The 17,825-nt window shown below is 43.3% G+C and overlaps 7 protein-coding genes across 7 annotated transcripts; 3 read left to right on the top strand and 4 right to left on the bottom strand.

Moving 5' to 3' along the window:
• Positions 1-1,054: 1,054 nt before the first annotated feature.
• Positions 1,055-3,079, bottom strand: EAF02_003250 (uncharacterized protein; the record flags this gene model as incomplete). Its single annotated transcript, XM_038899298.1, has 6 exons — positions 1,055-1,672; positions 1,729-2,063; positions 2,112-2,312; positions 2,364-2,411; positions 2,464-2,579; positions 2,637-3,079. The coding sequence occupies 6 exons, from the start codon at positions 3,077-3,079 to the stop codon at positions 1,055-1,057; spliced, it is 1,761 nt and encodes a 586-aa protein (XP_038761586.1).
• A 974-nt stretch (positions 3,080-4,053) lies between these two features.
• Positions 4,054-5,425, top strand: EAF02_003249 (uncharacterized protein; the record flags this gene model as incomplete). Its single annotated transcript, XM_038899297.1, has 2 exons — positions 4,054-4,314; positions 4,457-5,425. 2 exons carry the CDS (start codon positions 4,054-4,056, stop codon positions 5,423-5,425), a joined length of 1,230 nt encoding a protein of 409 aa, XP_038761585.1.
• A 691-nt stretch (positions 5,426-6,116) lies between these two features.
• On the bottom strand, positions 6,117-7,302 carry EAF02_003248 (uncharacterized protein; the record flags this gene model as incomplete). The annotated part of the gene is made up of 3 exons (XM_038899296.1): positions 6,117-6,619; positions 6,719-6,813; positions 7,016-7,302. 3 exons carry the CDS (start codon positions 7,300-7,302, stop codon positions 6,117-6,119), a joined length of 885 nt encoding a protein of 294 aa, XP_038761584.1.
• Positions 7,303-9,001: 1,699 nt separating this feature from the next.
• Positions 9,002-10,606, bottom strand: EAF02_003247 (uncharacterized protein; the record flags this gene model as incomplete). The annotated part of the gene is made up of 2 exons (XM_038899295.1): positions 9,002-9,076; positions 9,137-10,606. The coding sequence occupies 2 exons, from the start codon at positions 10,604-10,606 to the stop codon at positions 9,002-9,004; spliced, it is 1,545 nt and encodes a 514-aa protein (XP_038761583.1).
• Positions 10,607-10,856: 250 nt separating this feature from the next.
• On the bottom strand, positions 10,857-17,684 carry EAF02_003245 (uncharacterized protein). Its single transcript, XM_038899293.1, has 5 exons — positions 14,773-17,684; positions 13,673-14,716; positions 13,383-13,605; positions 13,112-13,314; positions 10,857-13,043 (listed from the first exon to the last, which is right to left on the bottom strand). Exons 2-5 carry the CDS (start codon positions 13,967-13,969, stop codon positions 12,702-12,704), a joined length of 1,065 nt encoding a protein of 354 aa, XP_038761581.1. The 5' UTR covers positions 13,970-14,716; positions 14,773-17,684; the 3' UTR covers positions 10,857-12,701.
• EAF02_003246 (uncharacterized protein) lies at positions 11,134-12,423 on the top strand (the record flags this gene model as incomplete). Its single annotated transcript, XM_038899294.1, has 1 exon — positions 11,134-12,423. The coding sequence occupies one exon, from the start codon at positions 11,134-11,136 to the stop codon at positions 12,421-12,423; it is 1,290 nt and encodes a 429-aa protein (XP_038761582.1).
• On the top strand, positions 14,558-17,747 carry EAF02_003244 (uncharacterized protein; the record flags this gene model as incomplete). The annotated part of the gene is made up of 2 exons (XM_038899292.1): positions 14,558-14,722; positions 14,778-17,747. The coding sequence occupies 2 exons, from the start codon at positions 14,558-14,560 to the stop codon at positions 17,745-17,747; spliced, it is 3,135 nt and encodes a 1,044-aa protein (XP_038761580.1).
• Positions 17,748-17,825: the final 78 nt, after the last annotated feature.

Below are 17,825 nucleotides of genomic sequence, written 5' to 3'. Positions count from 1 at the left end.
GATTGCTATTGTTTGATTTGAGTTTGGGTTTGTTTGGGAAATGCTATAAATGCAATTCTGTCAGTCAACAACTTAAGAAGAGAAGATGTATTTGTTTTGTTGAGGTGGCTTGTGCGGGGTAATGTTGGAGCTCCGTAAAAGCTTTCGCCGAAAGACAACATCCTGATAATGCCTCTGGATTGGAACTTACTATTTGAGGTTCGTAATAGAATTTCTTGCGAAGTGTCAAAAGGAAGAGTGGTCTTTTGTGTACAATATTATAATAACAGAAACAAATCGTTAAAGTAGGTACGCAGAGGAGCTTGTTATATTTTTTAACCCTGAAATCTGGATCAGCAGCGCTGAATTTCAAGGAGGGGAATCATGCAGATGATGACGTTTCGTGGTGGGGTAGCTGAAACCCCTATTGATGTGGAACACAGAAGTTCGCTTGATTGGCTTAATTTAATTCTTGGGATATGCTGTGTCACGACTTTCAGCTTGAATGTTCAAATTGAGTTTTTGGACTACATAATGGTAATTATTAATAAGTGTGACTTGAATGTGATATCGAGATGTTGGTGATGAGACATTATGGTGGTGTGGAATCAGAGTTTCATCTAGGGATAAAGACCTGGCTTATTTAATCCCAGTGACTGGCCCACAACAAGAACGATTCTAATATTTTCAAGATACACGTTATACACTCAAGCAGCGGCAATGAATATCACTCCAATCTGCATGTGGAGGACTTCGATAATCCTGTCTGACATTTTGAGTTAGGATGAGTGCTGTAATTATCATGCGCCTACTCATCACAACAAATATTGAGACTTTACTCACGTTGATATTTTGAATCATGAGAAAAATGAGATTAATATTATTCTACTACAAAGTCTGAGTAGTCTCGTGAAAAGGAGGGACCATATCCCCGCTCCTTATCATCTTCTATCCGTCCAACCTATACTGTATAAAACCCAAATGCTGTCCCACGTCTGTCATATCGTAACAAGACCCTTCACGAAAATAAAAAGCATAAATCTAAAATCATTAAATCATAAACCCAAACACGCCTTTATTTCTCCCCCACCGCCTCCATATCCCCCTTCTTCTCCTCCTTCAACCCCTGCAACGTCTTATGCTCCACCTCCAAACTATATCCTCTGACAAAGAAACTCGACACCAGCGCCGCTCCAGACAATGCACACATGACAATCCAAATCATTTTTAAACTACCCGCGTACGCCTCCTTCAGCTGAGTCTTTTCCAATCCTTCGTCCATATTCTGAATCAATTTCACCAATGCCGTTGCATCTTTACTGTATTCTGTTGCCATGCTAGCAAGAAGTGGATAGGCGAGAAGTTTCTCCTTGATTTGATTTTGAAACACAACACCCCCGACGGCAACACCAATCGATTGACCGAACACACGATCAAACGTGAAGAAAGCAGCTGCGTGGCCTGCATCTTGAGGACGGGAAGAGGCTTGATTCCCAAGTGACATGGATGGGAATAACATTCCCGTACCGATTGCGATGGGAACATTGAGGAATACCCATTGCACAATTGAAGTTGATGGCTTGAGGAGATAGAGGAGTCCTGAACCGAAAGTTGCGAGAGACCAACCGGACCAGAGTGCCCATCTGTAGCGACCTATTTTGGCAGCAAGGACACCGACTACTATTGACATGGGCTGGGGATGCGTTAGTAAGTTTGGGGAGCTGTAAGAAAAGGACTTGTATGACTTACAGCAACGAAACTAGTCTCGGGTAAGATGGCTACACCAGAGATGATGGGTGTGTATCCTTGAACAGCCTCATAATACAAGGGAAGATAATACAACAAAGACCAAAGAACCATTCCGTGCATCATTGTTTGAAAGTATATGATAATCGCTGACCATGTACCGAAGATACTGAAACGGATTATGGGCTCGATATTATCTCCCGGGAGGAGCTCGCCTTCGGAATCGAATGCACGATCGGAGAGTCTTTTTTCATAAAAGGAGAAACCAATTAAACCTACGACGCCAATTAAGAGAGGGAAGAGTACTCTCCACGAATCCCAAGCGTACATTACACCGCCTAGTCTTGTTAGCGATGTAGGTTATAGGTTGGAATGGATATTCATACCCCATGTGATAGGAATCAAGAAAGATATTGTTGAAGAAATAAAGATGACGGAACCAAACCAATCGAATCTTTTGACTTTGGCTAATAGATTTCCTGGCGTACGTTTAATTTTCAGGAATAGAATGATTGCGATTGCTCCGGATACAATGATGGGGATATTGATCCAGAAGATCCATCTCCAAGAGACATTTTCTGCGAAAGCTAGAGGAAGAAGTTAGACGAGTGTGCGTAAGAGGATGGAAGAAAACTTACCACCACCCATCAATGGACCACCAACACTTCCGATAGCCCAAATACTTCCTATTTCTACAGTCAGTTGATATACTATCTCATGTCAAGAAAGAACTCATACCTATATAACCAAAATAAGCACCTCTAACAGAAAGAGGAACCAAATCTGTGACGAGAATCTCACCCAGAGACAAGATTCCTCCTCCTCCAATGCCTTGAACACTTCTGCCCACCAGCCTGTTAAAGTTTCACCATTAGCAAATATTCCCCAGCCCAGTTTGAGACAACACATACATCAAAGTAAAATTATTTGCCACAGCCGCCAAGATACTACCGATACCAAATAATACAGCCGAACCAAGTAATAATTCCTTTCTGCCAAAAACATGGCTTAACCCCGCGATAACAGGCTGAGATACCGCAGAAGTGAGTAAAAACGATGTGCCAGACCAGAAGGCTTCAATAGCTGATCCTTTTAGTTTCGCGGTGATGATTGGCAGGGCGATACTGAGAGAGGTGGCATCAAGTGCGGCGGCGAGAGTGATGAGACATATGGAGGAGAAAGCAAGGATGAAGGTTGTGCTTGGTTCGAATTCGATTTTTGCTTCGACGACGACATCTGCGGCGGCAGGCTTCTCCTGAATACTGACAGGAAGATCTGAAGCACTGGTATTGGGAGATCTTGCTGGTAAGATTGTGGGGGTCTCCAAGTCCGGAGTGTTCGTGGATTCAACCATGGTTGGAGATACCAAATGCGATGCGAAGGGTACACGAGAAGATTAATGTAGTAGCGAAAGATGAATGTTCAAGTAATGCAAGAACGTATAGACAGGGAAAACTTTGCTAAGACATTATAAAGCTGCCTTGATTTATACAGAGTATGGCATAATTCAAAATACAGATGCGGGACAAGCATTTCTATATAAACATCTAGTCATGCAACCTAGATCTCAAGAAAAAAGAAACTAACTTCTAGAATCTTAGCAAATTCTCGAATGGTAGACATTTCTAATCGCAATCCCAAGGGAGACCAAAAAAACTACGTCCGTACCAACCACATCACTCCGTTTCAACTCCATTTCAGCCTATCAGCAAACCATCAATCTATCAATTGCTTCGTTCCAGCTCCCAACAATGACCTTCGCTCTAGAGCCCACATTAAACTCCAACCCCAGCAACAAAAAATGCACTTGCACCATGTCTACAAAGCTTGTTCGAGCGGGAAAGGATATCTCGGTTTCCTCTTCTGTACGTGGAGACATAATCTCATGGATTTCTCAGATTTGCAACCCCTCGAATTTCCCGCTAGTCTTCGCTGTGTCGTGTAACTACCCTGCTACACGTGATATGTTTAACGAGCTGACCAATGACGCATAGGTATGAAGAGTCCGTTCCATCCTGTCGTTATTACCTAATCTCGGGCTTGGATGTGCTGAGGTGTCCGAGCTTAGGTGGTTCGTACGAGGGTGCGAGGCTGTAGGCTACCTATGTACCTAGTAGGTACGCACATGCACGAATTTAGGGGTCCCTTTCCGATGTTTCTTACAAAGCTTCAAGGTTCGGTATCAATATCAATACCTATTCATCAACACAAGCAAATCAGTTAATGTAAACACCACATTTCACCATGACGCAAACGCGTCTTTCCCTGCTATCCAAATGTCGAATTAATAAGATAAGCGATCTCGCACAACCATTTTGTTACTTCCACATGACGTTTCTCGTTTATGGATCCCAGATACTATTCTATTTTCTCGAGCCCGGGTCTCTGAGTACCGGAGAAACGGTGATTTTCAATGCAAGTGCGTGGGCTATGATATGGTGTTATTGGAAGACTTGTTCTGTTGATCCGGGGGAAAGGGGCTGGGCTGATAGAGTTGCGAGTGAGATTGAGAAGGAAACGGAGAAGGACGGGAGGGATGAGAAGGCGATTGGAGAAGGTGAAGGTTTAGAAAAGATAGAGTGGGAAAATGTGAGATGGTGTAAGAAATGTGATGCGGTGAAGCCGCCTAGAGCACATCATTGTAAACAATGTAAACGGTATATCTCCCTCTCTCTGATTCTACCTTTCTAAAATCCAACTCCGGATAAGTATCATAATTAACACCCTCTAGCTGCATTCCAAAATGGACCACCACTGTCCCTGGACCAACAACTGCGTCTCCCACATTACCTTCCCCCATTTCGTCCGCTTCCTCTTCTACGCCGTATTTTCCCTCCTCATCCTCGCCTTCTTCCTCTGCATCCGCATCAGCTACGTCATTTCCGAAAGTACCCTCCCTTCCTACCTAGGCCCCTCAACCACCTCCCTCACCCTCCTCTTCATAATCACCTGTTCCGCCGGGCTCTCCCTCTTCGCCATGTCCCTCCTCTTTCTGCGCACCGTCTACTCTCTCGCAACAAACATCTACATGATCGAAGCCTGGGAAATCGAACGCCACGATGCGGTGATCGAGCGCTCGAAATCGAAAAATATGCGCGGCTATGTGTATGCGAATGGAGGACGCAGAGTCAGAGTGCACAAAGTAGAATTCCCCTTTGATATAGGTATTTGGGAGAATATTGTGCAAGCGATGGGGAGTGCGAATATACTTGTATGGTTTAATCCACTTGCAGGGGGACCAAGTGTAGAGAGCGCGGGGACTTGGGAGGAGAATGGATTTAATGATAGGGTGGGTATGTGGCCGCCTCCGGATCCGGACAAGTTGGGAAGGAGAGCGGGATGTGTGGGTGTGGAAACGATCCCGATGGAAGAGAAAGTCTATGGGAGTATAGAAGAAGAACGAGATGCATTTAGACAGCGTCAAGAAGCGGATTTGAAACGTTGGAAGAAAGATGATATAGGAGGTACTATCAACAAAGGAGATGGGTACTATGAAGAAGATGACGAAGAGGAGGAGGTCGAAGACGAAAGTGAAGAATATGAAGAGGGACTCGACGGAGAAGAAGGCTGGACAAATTCGGAAGGTGATAGATTGAGAGATTATGGGGTGGATGAAGAAGCGAATATTGTGGATGAAGATGAGATACCGTTGGGAGAATTGATACGACGACGTAAAGCGAGGAGTTTTGCATCGACATGAGGGGTATAATGTAGAATAGGATGGGATCAAATAAAACGAAATAGATAGAATAAAATGTACTTATAGAATATAAAATTCTCACGAAAAGGAACACTGGCAAGACGATATTTAATTAGAACCTCATTTTCTGTCCGATTATTTAACCGAACTATGAAGGAGTTGCTGAACTTCAAACGAAGCGTCCATACCATACTTCCACTATCTAGATACATATACCTCACTCGAAACATTCATTCATTTATTTTTCGCTCACGCCATAAGATCGAGAAATAAAACGCACAATTTGTATTATCTGAAGACCATTGCCTATCTTAGCATTTACTGCCTTGCTCACTTTACCCGCCCTCGTATTATATTCTATTGAGGGATATATTTATCCCTCATCCATCCATCAATATACCCCCAAACCGCCATTATCTCATAAGTACTAATAATACAAACGTATCGGGGTATAAATTCATCTCGTATCCTCCCAATTTATTTCATTCCATTCCATTCCCTTCCCATCGTTTTTGAGACGCCAGAAAAGAATAATGATACCGCCCATGTTCGTGTTGAAAATATACAATGAAATTCCGTGTCTTCTCTGAACTGCTTTGCTTGCAAGTGTACTGGGAACGCAATTCCTAGGTTATCTTGACTTGTTCCTTAATTTTCTTTTTTCTGATTCCCCAAATCTTCAGAAAGAAAATCAAATAGCAAAACAAGTAGCGAAAACCGTCGCAACCATAACCCACCATCCCAAACCCTCTACTATCGTCCTCCCAGCCGCTGAATCCGACCCGCCACTCGCAGTCGTTCCATTAGGCAACGTACCATTGATGAGAATCGTCGATGTACCATTAACCTCCGCGACATTAACCAGCGACTTGTTCAACGCCGCGTAGCTTCCATCTCCGATTATCTGATCCAGGAATGTCGAGTTTCCACTGTCGTCGCATCCGCATTCGCTGTATGCAGCACAGAGACATGTGACTGGTTTTGTCTCGTTGACACCCGTGGTGTCTGAATCTTGACGGGTTTCGATAGAGGCAGATGTAGTATTGGTGCCGTTGCGGGTAGCGGAGTGGTTGCGGAAGGAATAGGGGTTGTGGTATGGATAGCTGTAGGCACCGTAGAGCCAGAGACCGGGGAAGATGGATAGGGCACCCAAACCGAGGAAGACAGGGGCGATTCCGAGAGGTGAACGAGCTCCTGAGGAATATGGTGTTGTTGCTCCTCCGCCATACTGTTTGTCGGTTAGTAATCAATACTTGAATCTTTGGGAAAGGTACATACATATCTCCCCCCCACCATAAGCAGGAGCGGGACCCGAGCCAGCTTTCGTAGCACCACCCGACGAAGAGGAAGAGGATGTGACACCTCCTTTCCCGGACGAAGAACCAGAACTATTTATTATCATGTTAGAGCTTGGTTCTTTTGAACTCAATCCAGTACATTCCGCCCAAAAACCGAATCTCGGTGCTTTACCCCCAACAGCCGAGATGGTCCCTCAATTCCCCTCCTCAAGATTCTTTCGCATCACTTCACCTCACAGCATCCATTCCATAGATCTCAGAATCGGAAAGAAGAAAATTTCCATAAACATACCTTGAAGAACTGCTTCCACTGCTTCCACTACTTCCACTACTACTACTGCCACCGCTCGAACTTCCACCTCCTCCCTTACCGCCACCGCCTCCTCCACCCTTACGTTTGAATAAATCGCCACCCCGTTTCTCCTCGCGCGAATAGTATGTGAATTCCTCGGCTTCGACTACAGGCTGTGCGTTTGCATCGCGTGTGATCAATTCTGCAGAGGGAATGTATTGCGGATGCGCAAATGAGGGAGTGGAGGAGAAGAGTAGCAGTGCTACGGTCCAGAGATCCGTCCTCATGGTTGGTTAGGTGAGGATGTTTATTACTGTGTTTCTTGTGATGATTGATTGATGAAGAGATCTATTATATCGTAATGCGATGCGTGAAGGATAAAAGAAAGAAAGAAGTAGTTGAAATATTATTCTCCCCCGTTGAATAAAATGTGTTGGATAATATTGATGTAGATGTAAACACCAAATACACAGATAAAAAATCGGTATGCGACCCAAACTTTAAAAGTTTCCCAAAATGCGCTTTGTTTCACCGTGGATGAATTGTGATGTCGATGTGTTTGCAAACTTCACTTGCGAACTTCACTTGCAACAGCTAGAAAAAGATCAAGCGAATCCCGTCCGGGGCAAAGTCACTCCATATATACCGGTACTCTACTCTCCCTACATCATTGATGACTACTAGGTATTCTCCGAATTTACCTATTAGGTAGTAAGTACTTACTTATCCTTTCTCCGACTAATGACCACCGCGAAAGAGCGGCTTCCCGATTCTGATCCGGAGCACAGCCAAGATTCGTCTCATGATTCGCCTCATCACTTATTAATTAGGTAGTTTCTCCTCCGTCACATTCACACTTCACACCTCTCTTGGGAATGGATTTCAGATCTTTGGGCGCGCTGCTTGGCACTGCCACGAGGTGGCTTGGCAGATGTCATTTGGGTTTTTGATTGTTATTATCGGGCTAAGGTTCTTACTTTATGTTTTTCTAAGAGTATATCGGACCGCAAAGACGACGATGAGATGTAGATGAAGAATAGCACGAACTAACAAATCATATATATCATAACTTTAACCATCAATTGTTTCCCATCCCTTCCCTTCCCTTCCCATCACGATTGATCGATAGATAGCTGGATAGAATACGAATACCTACGGTACTCAACCATAATCTCGAATACTGAGATATGTAAGTAAAACCAGTTTTCACACCCATCCACATATTCATTCATTTCCCTCTGATTTTTGCTCAGGAAAGTGATGTAAGATAAAAGTAAGATACTCTATGTACTCTAATCTACGGATAAGACGGAGGAAATTTAAGCATATCCAGTAGCACGATGCCTCCACCACTTTTTCCCAGTTTTCCATCTCCACATCATGCACTTCTCTTCCCAGCATCCGCACATACGGTACATCGTGGAATTTCAACACGTGATGTGGAGAGGAGTGACGGATGGATAGATCCGATCTCTTTAGCCACTCATTACCAATAATAATGGCGGGGTTGATCATCTGGACTGTTGTTAGAGTATAACCGGTAGTTTTTCCACGCTCACGCTTGCCGGTTGTTGATGAATGCATGACCACTAGACTACTGGTAGAAATCTTCTAGAACCCCTTCAAAAGATATGTGGAGGCAAATTATTGTCATGGAGCAAGGCTTATTATCCTCTTAGTTCAGCAATGGAGGCTTAGGATACACACTAGAAGTATTTCTTTGTTCTAAAAGTCTTAGCTGATTCTCACCTCAGGGGCTGAGATCGCAGATTTAATGTTCTCCTCGGATATGGATATGGGAAGTATTGAACAGTCACCAAAATCACGGTAGATATTCTGGTGTTATTGATATCTTGTATTAGTGCTTTTACTTATCCACTTTGCTTCGAAATGTCTCGCTTGTATTGAATGATAATATTGCTATCAGAGCTTATAGCCAAACCAAAAACTTCCTAAATTGTTCATCTGATTAGCCCTTTTAAGGCATCATGACAGCTCCTTCTCCAAAACAGCTGGGGCAGTGATGGTCTGACCCTTCAACTTCTCCAATCCTTCTCCACCCTGTAGACATGTTAGCTTAACTGAACCGAGCGGCATGGGACAAGTGAGTGGTTGACTTACGTAACTGATCAATGGAGAAACTTCGATACCATCATCGGTGCTCTCACCGACAACAGTAGCACCTGCAGCTTGTACCCATCGTTTTCCTTGATCCATGATATGTTTCTTACTAGTATCTGGATCATCTTCACCAGTACCCCTCGCGTTCTTCAGTGGTGAGAACTCATCCTCACGTTTGACTTCCATACAGGCAAACTTGTTGAGTTCCAACATTGGGAAAACATCGAAAACAAATTGCTCAAGTTTGATACCGTTTGGCTTCTCAGGTTTGACAGTTGTACCCTTCTCAGTATCCACATAAGGAATCTTCTTTCTTGCAACATGGTGAGGTAACTTGTGAGCCCATTGAGGGATCGACTCAAGAAATCGGAAAGAGTAATAGTGGTTAACAATGTTTGCTGCTCTGAACTTCAAGACATCTGGTTGCTTGGCATCTTTAGCTTCAGCGGTCTCCTTGTCGATTTCAGAATATTCAACAACATCTGGCTTGCCATTCTTGAGAAGGATCAGACCAACAGATTCGGTAGCATCTCTCTTTCGTACAACCTTTGTAGCAATATCGACATCTTTAGAAGCTGAAAATCCAATGAACACTGGATCTGCTACCTTGACGAGACAGTTGTCTACGCAGTAAGCGTGAATGTGTTGAATACCCCGGTTTGTCATGTCAGACATAACATTTGATGTGACGATGGCTTGATAGATACCACCGTTTCCATCTGGTGCAACAGCAACCTTACCCTTACTCTCCAAAAGAATTTTACCATCATTCGAAATACAAGGGAGAACACCTTGTTCGAAGATAATAACATTCTCCTTTTCCAAACCAAAGTATTTGTTTTCCTCAAAGTAGTCTGCAGTAGGTCCTCGAGTTGGTCCACTGGTCATCACATACCATGGAACAACCACCTTTTTATCCGCTGCATAACCAGCCTTCTTATGTGCCAATCTCTGAACTCTGCGAATACGTTCTGCCTGTATTTGGAAAAGAGATTTTTCGGAAGGTAGACCAATATTGAAGCAGCCCTTTGGAGCTGAACTTCCCAAACGGGTTCCTTGGCCACCAGCCATAAGTACCACTGCAACCTTATTCTCAGCTATCAAATCCAAACCCGTTTCATACCACTTCTCAATATCTTCAGCTTTTGAATCGAGAATACTGGCAGTCGCAGATTCAGGGAGTGGTTCGAGACCAGTTTCTTTGTCGGCATCTTGGGTCTTGGGTGGGTTGAGAGCTGCATCGGTGATTTTGTTGATGTATTCAGGATCGAAATTGGAAAGTTGTTCATAGAGAGCAGCTTTCTCTGCAACTTCGAGGGTATCGTAAAATGCAAAAACCTGATCTTGCTTTGCTTTGGTGTACTTCTCCTTGAGCTGTTCAAGCTCGGTGGAGCTGGGCTCTTTAGGAGGGGCAGCTTGTGTCTTGCCTCCAATGTGCAATGTATCGAGTACTTTCTGAACGGATTCCATGATTTCGTGTTATGTAAAGAATGGTATCGTAATGTATAGGGGATGAAGGATTTGGAAATTGAGAAATTAAAGAATCAAATAAATCAGGGGAAATGGAATTTATATAACTTTTTGTTTCCATGTGTCTTATTGAGGGAAGGCACCGCACAGCCCAGCCCCACCATCCACTCACCGTCATGTATGAATAAGTAAATAATGAGGGTCGCTAGAACAACTTACCATTCTATTTATATTAATTGGGTATCGTTTCTTTTCTTTCTTCTGTAAACGACACGACGCATTTGGATTTTTCTCCATGCATTGTCGGTATGTTGAGGATATTAAAAAGCTATGCACGCAACAATTACGAGTATTTTCATGTTACTTCTATTTGTGTCGCAATTATGGTAATAACTCTTCTGGAGAATTCGTCGTTTCAACAGACGTCATTGCTATTCTCTACTTAAAATGCTGACCCGGCAGATTTATTTTGTACATCTATTCGAATACTCATCACAACCCTAACATCATATCCATTGCCCAAAAATATGGGTAAACAAGTGAACTCCAAATACTTCAAAAAGGCAGAGATAGAAGCAGATGCTGCACCTAACATAACAGCACCAAGCTTTCAAGGCAAATTGAATCTCTCCTCATTCACATACTCCCCAAATCCACCTCCACGCCCTCGCCGACAGAATCCCCGAATAACTCCCCGGGATCTTCTGTCAAAATCATCAACCTCACAATCATCTCTTTCTCCTCTACAGCAGGAATTCTGTACAGACGCTCCCGATGTCACGGCAGGTTTTCGATCAGAATTCGAAAGCAACCGGTTGGAAGCTTGGAATTGCAAATCGCCCGAGCAAGGAACGCATGAACATAGGAATCATAAAGATGGAATGTCATGTAATGAAGCTGGGCGGAATTCCCCTGAAGGAATGAGTGAGCAGCACGATCGACTCATTAAAATGGAGCTGCGTGGCGATTGTACGCCCTCCCCTATGACTTCGCCTATACCAACAAGTGTTCGAAAGAGGCAATCACCTACAATGCGCCCCGTCGAAGTTCCTAAGTATGCAAACGCAACCCCTTCTCCCCTAAAACGAAGGCTCGAGTCAATTTCCGCTACACCATCAAGCAAACCCTCTCCAGCCAAAAAACGTCGTTCCCGCGCTGGCGGAGGCTACAAACCTCCATCCCACTACGCGCATCTCTCGTTTCTCCCCGATGTCATAGCACCTAATCTTCTGTGTCTTTTCGTAGGTCTCAACCCAGGTTTATTGACCGCTCAAGTTGGCCACGCCTATGCACATCCTTCCAATCGTTTCTGGAAAATACTCTATTCATCAGGTTGTACCACTCGACTTTTGAAGGCGGAGGATGATGTAAAACTACCAGAGTTATATTCTTTGGGAAATACAAATATTGTGGAAAGACCTACAAGGAATGGAGGGGAGTTGTCAAAAAAAGAAATGGATGAGGGAGTGAGTTTGTTGGAAGAGAAGATTAGAGTTTATAGACCGGAAGTTGTAGCATTGGTTGGGAAGGGTATTTGGGAGAGTGTGTGGAGAGTCAAGAAGGGAAGGGCTATGGCAAAGGATGAGTTCAGATACGGGTGGCAATTGGAAGAAGAGAATTTGGGAGTTATAAAGGGTGAAGATTCATGGAGAGGAGCTAGGCTTTTTGTGGCATCTAGTACATCTGGACTGGCAGCATCGTTGTCGCCTGCGGAAAAGGAGAAGATATGGGGAGAATTGGGGTCTTGGATTGTGCAAAGAAGAAAAGAAAGATATGGCTTGATTGAAGTGAAAGAAGAGGTAGAAGATTGTAGCTGAGTTATCCAATTCAAATGTGCATTCATATGCTTAGATTTTTTATACAAAACTTGGATAGCTCAACTACATCAACAAACAGAATGTATTCGGTTATCATACTGCACGTATAGATTCCCATGTTGAAGTTATACATTCTAAGTCTGGGCGATTAACAGAATTTATAAATGGGATTCGTCTCAGTTGGGACCAAAGATTAGATCCAATTCCTGGACTGAAAGCTATGTTATTAGGGTCAATTAGTAGATCATCATCAAATAATTCACAATCATTCCTCCACATCACAAGATCTCCAGAACAACCTTTCCTCTAACCCTTGCACTCTCAATAATCTCAATGGCTTTCTTCCATCCCTCCGTCTCCTCATTCAACGCATCCTTAACCACCTCCTGAATCTCGATTTTCACCTCCCCTCTCTCAGCCAATCCAACTATCTTTTCCAGATACTCGGATTTGGTATGGAGAGATATCACGGCATAACGAGGACCCCATATGAAACCGGATATGTAACGCCAGATTTGGATGGGATTTTTGAAGTATGTCACGGGTCCGCCGAGACCTTTAACGTCGGTTTTGTCGCCGACGATGGTTGTGTAGGCGCCGTGGGGGTGGAGGAGAGTTTGCTGTGTGGATGTTAGGTATTAGGGGGTAGGAGGGAGTTTGAGATCTGGGGAAAGGGGGAAGGACGCACGTAGGAGGGTATGAGGTCTGTTCCTCCCACGCAATCTATCAGTAGATCGTATTCTGTTGAAGTATTCTTGCTGTTGATTAGTGTTTCAAGAACTGGTTCGGAGGTGTAATCTATTATTTCATCTGCTCCTAGACTTTTGACATACTCGATATTTTTAGAGGAGCAGATGGCTGTGACGTGACAATCGTAGAGATTTTTGGCCACTTGGAGATGTGTTAATGTTATTTTATAACATGTCAAATATTTTAGTAATGAGTAGAGAGGAACTCACATTGAACAGCCCATGAACCACATCCTCCTGATGCTCCTCGTACAATCACTTTTCTCTGCGAATTACCTCTAGTTGCGGGAAGCCAATCCAAAGCCGCAAACATGGTTAATGCAACGAGAGGAATCGATGCAGCGGCTTCATGAGATAGACAATTAGGTTTTTTGACCACTGGGTCTGAAGCTGGATTAACAGCAATGTATTGACTGAAAGTTCCTTGGCCGAACTATTCCTGTCAGTAATACACCCAAGCCCCCCCCCCCCCCGAAATATCAGCAGATGAACAAACATACAACTTGAAATAACAACCCAAAGACTTCATCTCCAATAGACCAATTCCCTTTCACCTGATCTCCAATGGCTACAATGGTGCCGGAGAAATCACGACCCATGCCTTTTGAGCCAGAGACTACGGATACTATGCCTGCACGCCATAATTGTGTATCAACAGGATTTATAGACGCACAATGAACTTTTATCACGAGAGTTTTCGGAGTTTGAAGTGATGAGATATCTTGCTCCTCAATGGTAAGAGGACCCGCAAGGGAGCTGAAGCGTAGAGCTTTGTAAGTTGAAGGAAGAGATGTCATGGTAGGAAATTATGAAGATACTGATACGTGATTTAATCTTGTTGATGTTGCCAGGGCCTCACAATCGTTTCATTCCCTCTTCTGGTCTTGGATAAAATGTAACCTGATGATACCCTAGGTATTCATGTATAATATCGTCATAAGCAATGGGAGGTGAGGGGAACTCGTATTGGGGTCCAAAAGATGTTCTAGGATGATGATATGGGTGCCAAATCCGAACCTCAAAAAATCGAACATAATTTGGATGATTTTGATACAAACACATGAGATGAGTAACGATAATTCAATATGAAACTCGAATATCAATATCGTACAATCATTGCTTCCCGAGGTCACGTTGAGAATAATAGATAGCATCTCATGTTTGGTGAATCCTGGTGGAGCTTTGACACTGACGAGGCTGAAGTGAAGTGTCACTCAAAAAAAGAAGCTCGAACAAAAAGTTAACCTTACGGTGTAATAGAGACCCTCAAGAAAAACAGCTCGTGGTGGGGCGCAGTTTCAATACTACACCACAACTTTCTTTCGTCTCTTGAAGATCGTTGCATACCTACTTGGACATCTTGTGAAAGTTTAAATCTTTTCGTTATGGCGTTTGCGATCGAAGTTCCTGGTGAGGCAGCTCCTCTAAATCCTCAACAGGTATATCTAGCCTTGCAGTCGGCAGGGTCCTCTCAACAGCTAGCTATCCAAACTGGGACCCAACAACTAGAAGCTTGGAAGACACAGAGAGGATACTATACTTTACTGCAGGTATTTTCTCCATGAATGTTGGCATTTGGGCACCTCAACTAATACCTTTGCTCAGGCAGTATATCTCGATAAGTCCCTACCCTCCGAAGTAAGATATCTTGCGGTCATACAGTTGAAAAATGGTATCGATAAATATTGGCGAAAGACAGCTCCAAATGCTATCACTGCCGAAGAGAAAGAGAATATTCGATCACATCTGCTAGAGAGTGGATTCGAAGAGTCGGATCCTCAACTTGCTTTACAAAATGCCTTGGTGATTTCGAAAGTAGTCCGAGTGGATTATCCTATGGATTGGCCGGATGTCCTTACGAATTTGATTAGAATGCTGCGAACTGCAAACGAAACAAACCAACTTCATCTACAAAGAGGAATGTTGATATTGCTACAGATTGTGAAAGAGTTGGCTACCGCCCGATTAAGGAGATCTCAAACGAGCTTACAGTCAGTCACGCCGGAGATGGTATTCTTGTTGAGCGGCATTTATACACAAAAGGTTTCACAATGGCTTGGTTTACTTTCTGGGAGTTCTTCAGATGATCAAGGAGGTTCTATAAATGCTATGGAAAACAGTTTGATTGCGATCAAAATCCTTCGACGACTTCTTATTGTGGGTTATGAATTTCCAAATCATGATAAAGATGTTCAACAAATATGGCAACAATCGCAACAACAGTTTGGTCAACTTCTCACAATAGTAAATGAAGAATCCACAGTTTTGGCATCACCTGCTAAGGAACTAGCTGAGAAGCACCTCGTACAATTTGCAAAACTACATGTCCAAATGTCAAATACACATCCTGCTGCGTTCGCACTCTTGCCTAATTCTATAGATTTGGTAAGAGGATATTGGGGATTTGTTTCTAAATTTGGAGATTCTTATGGCTCAGCAACACAGGATTTCAGTGCCAAAGCGTTGGCAACTGATGATGGATCAAAACAAGATAGACCGATCATGGAAAAACTATGTCTAAAAGGTCTTACTCTATTGCGAGCTTGTATGAAGATGGTATTTAGTCCAACACAATCCTTCAAATATCGAACTCCCGAGGTCAAAGAAGAACAGCGACAAGCTGTAGCATTCCTCAAATCGCAATTGCTTTCTGAACAATTAATAGCCGAAATGGCAAGTGTTATCGTTACTAAATTCTTCGTCTTTCGTCAAGTTGATTTGGAAGCTTGGGAAGAAGATGAGGATGAATGGGAGATACGTGAAGAAGGTGGTGGAGATACTTGGGAATTTGAAGTCCGACCTTGTGCGGAAAAATTATTCATGGACCTCGTCATCAACTTCAAAGATCTTCTAGTGGCACCACTATTACAATACTTCCAATCGGTTACAGGTAGTAATGGGCAATCCGTTGTCACCAAGGATGCTGTGTATACTGCCATGGGATTATCTGCTGCTGTTATACATCAAAGCTTTGACTTCGATACCTTCCTTACTTCAACTCTAGTTAATGATGTTCAACAAACCGGTCAAAGCTGGAAGGTACTTCGTCGACGAATTGCTATTCTACTTGGCCAATGGATTCCTGTCAGAATATCACAAGCTAATAGACCGTTGGTATATCAAATCTTTCAACACCTACTTAAATCAGAAGATGAAACCAATGATCATGTCGTTCGCATTACTGCAGCTCGTCAATTTAAGGCGATTGTCGATGATTTCGAATTTCACGTTGAACCTTTTCTTCCATATGCTCCTGATATTCTTGGTCGCACTATGGCCTTGATTCAAGAGGTTGAGAACACGGAAACAAAATTGGTAATATTGGAAACAATTAGAATGATTGCTATCAGGTTAGAAACTCATGTCTCTCCATATGCAGATCAAATTGTTTCTATTTTACCAGGTCTTTGGGAAGCTTCTGGCGAAGAACATCTTCTCAAACAGGCCATATTAACAATCATGTCTACTCTTGTATCTTGTATGCAAGGTCAATCTGAAAGATACCACTCACTAATATTACCTCTAATTCAACGCGCTGTGGAACCCGGTTCAGAAATGCAAGTCTACCTTATGGAAGAAGCTCTTGACTTGTGGGCACAAATTCTCGCTCAGTCATCATCACCTGCATCTCCCGAAGTTCTAGCTCTCATCGATTGCGCATTTCCTCTCCTTGAACTTGGTTCTGATAATCTTCGAGTCATTCTTGGTATCGTGAACGAATATATTTTATTGGCACCAGAAGCTATGCTGGGTGATGCGAATCGACTTCGAGTTCTCTCGTATATGACCAGCTTACTAGGAGTTACCAAGCGCGATCTGGCCGGCCTTGTCACGACAACCGTCGAGGATTTAATTCGTGCTGCTGAAAAATTAGGAGGTTCCAATGGTGTTACACAAATCACAAAAGATCTCCACGAATCTGGTTATACGGAAAAGATATTCTCGGGACTTCGCGATGCTTGGGAAGCTCATCAAACTACTGGTCCGGAGCGTAAATATCCCAAGTTGGATGACGTAGTTGAGACAGATTACTTTACCATTCTGGCTCGCATTGCACTAGCAGATCCAAATGTCTTCGCTAATCTCCTCATGAGTATCGACAATAATCTTGAAAATATTTGGAAATGGTTAAGTGAAGAATGGTTCCGTCATTTCGACAGCATGGCCAACATCGACAGACAAAAGTTGAGTTGTCTGGCTCTGACACGTCTTTTGGAATTACCTTCTCCAATGACGCAAATTATTCTTTCTAAACTCCAGGATTTCTTTGCGATGTGGACGAGTGTTATCAGTGAGATGATGGCGGGAAGAGATGATATTGGAGGAGATAATTTGATATGGGGAGAACAACAAGTATATGAGGGTGAGACTCAGGAAGATAAGAGGAAGAGGGAATGGAATATGGTGGATCCGGTTCATAGGGTTAATGCGTGGGAATTTGTAAAGGCGAGATTGAGGGAGGTGGTGAGGGTTTGTGGGGGAGAAGAGATTTTCGAGAGGGAATTTGCGAGTAATGTTGATAGGGATGTATTGGAAGGGTGGGGGAAGTTGGGAGAGAAGAGGGAGTTTGATTAGGTGATTTGAGGAGTAGGTTGAGGTTGAGGTTGGGGGAGATGAGAGATGGGAAATGAGAATATAGAGATGAGAGAAAGA

Source organism: Botrytis sinoallii, assembly GCF_014898435.1.
Source record: "Botrytis sinoallii strain Bc 23 chromosome Unknown BSIN_004, whole genome shotgun sequence".
In the NCBI taxonomy this organism is placed as follows: domain Eukaryota; kingdom Fungi; phylum Ascomycota; class Leotiomycetes; order Helotiales; family Sclerotiniaceae; genus Botrytis; species Botrytis sinoallii.
The sequence above is the reverse complement of the archived record's forward strand: the minus strand, read 5'-3'. Positions and strand labels throughout refer to the sequence as shown.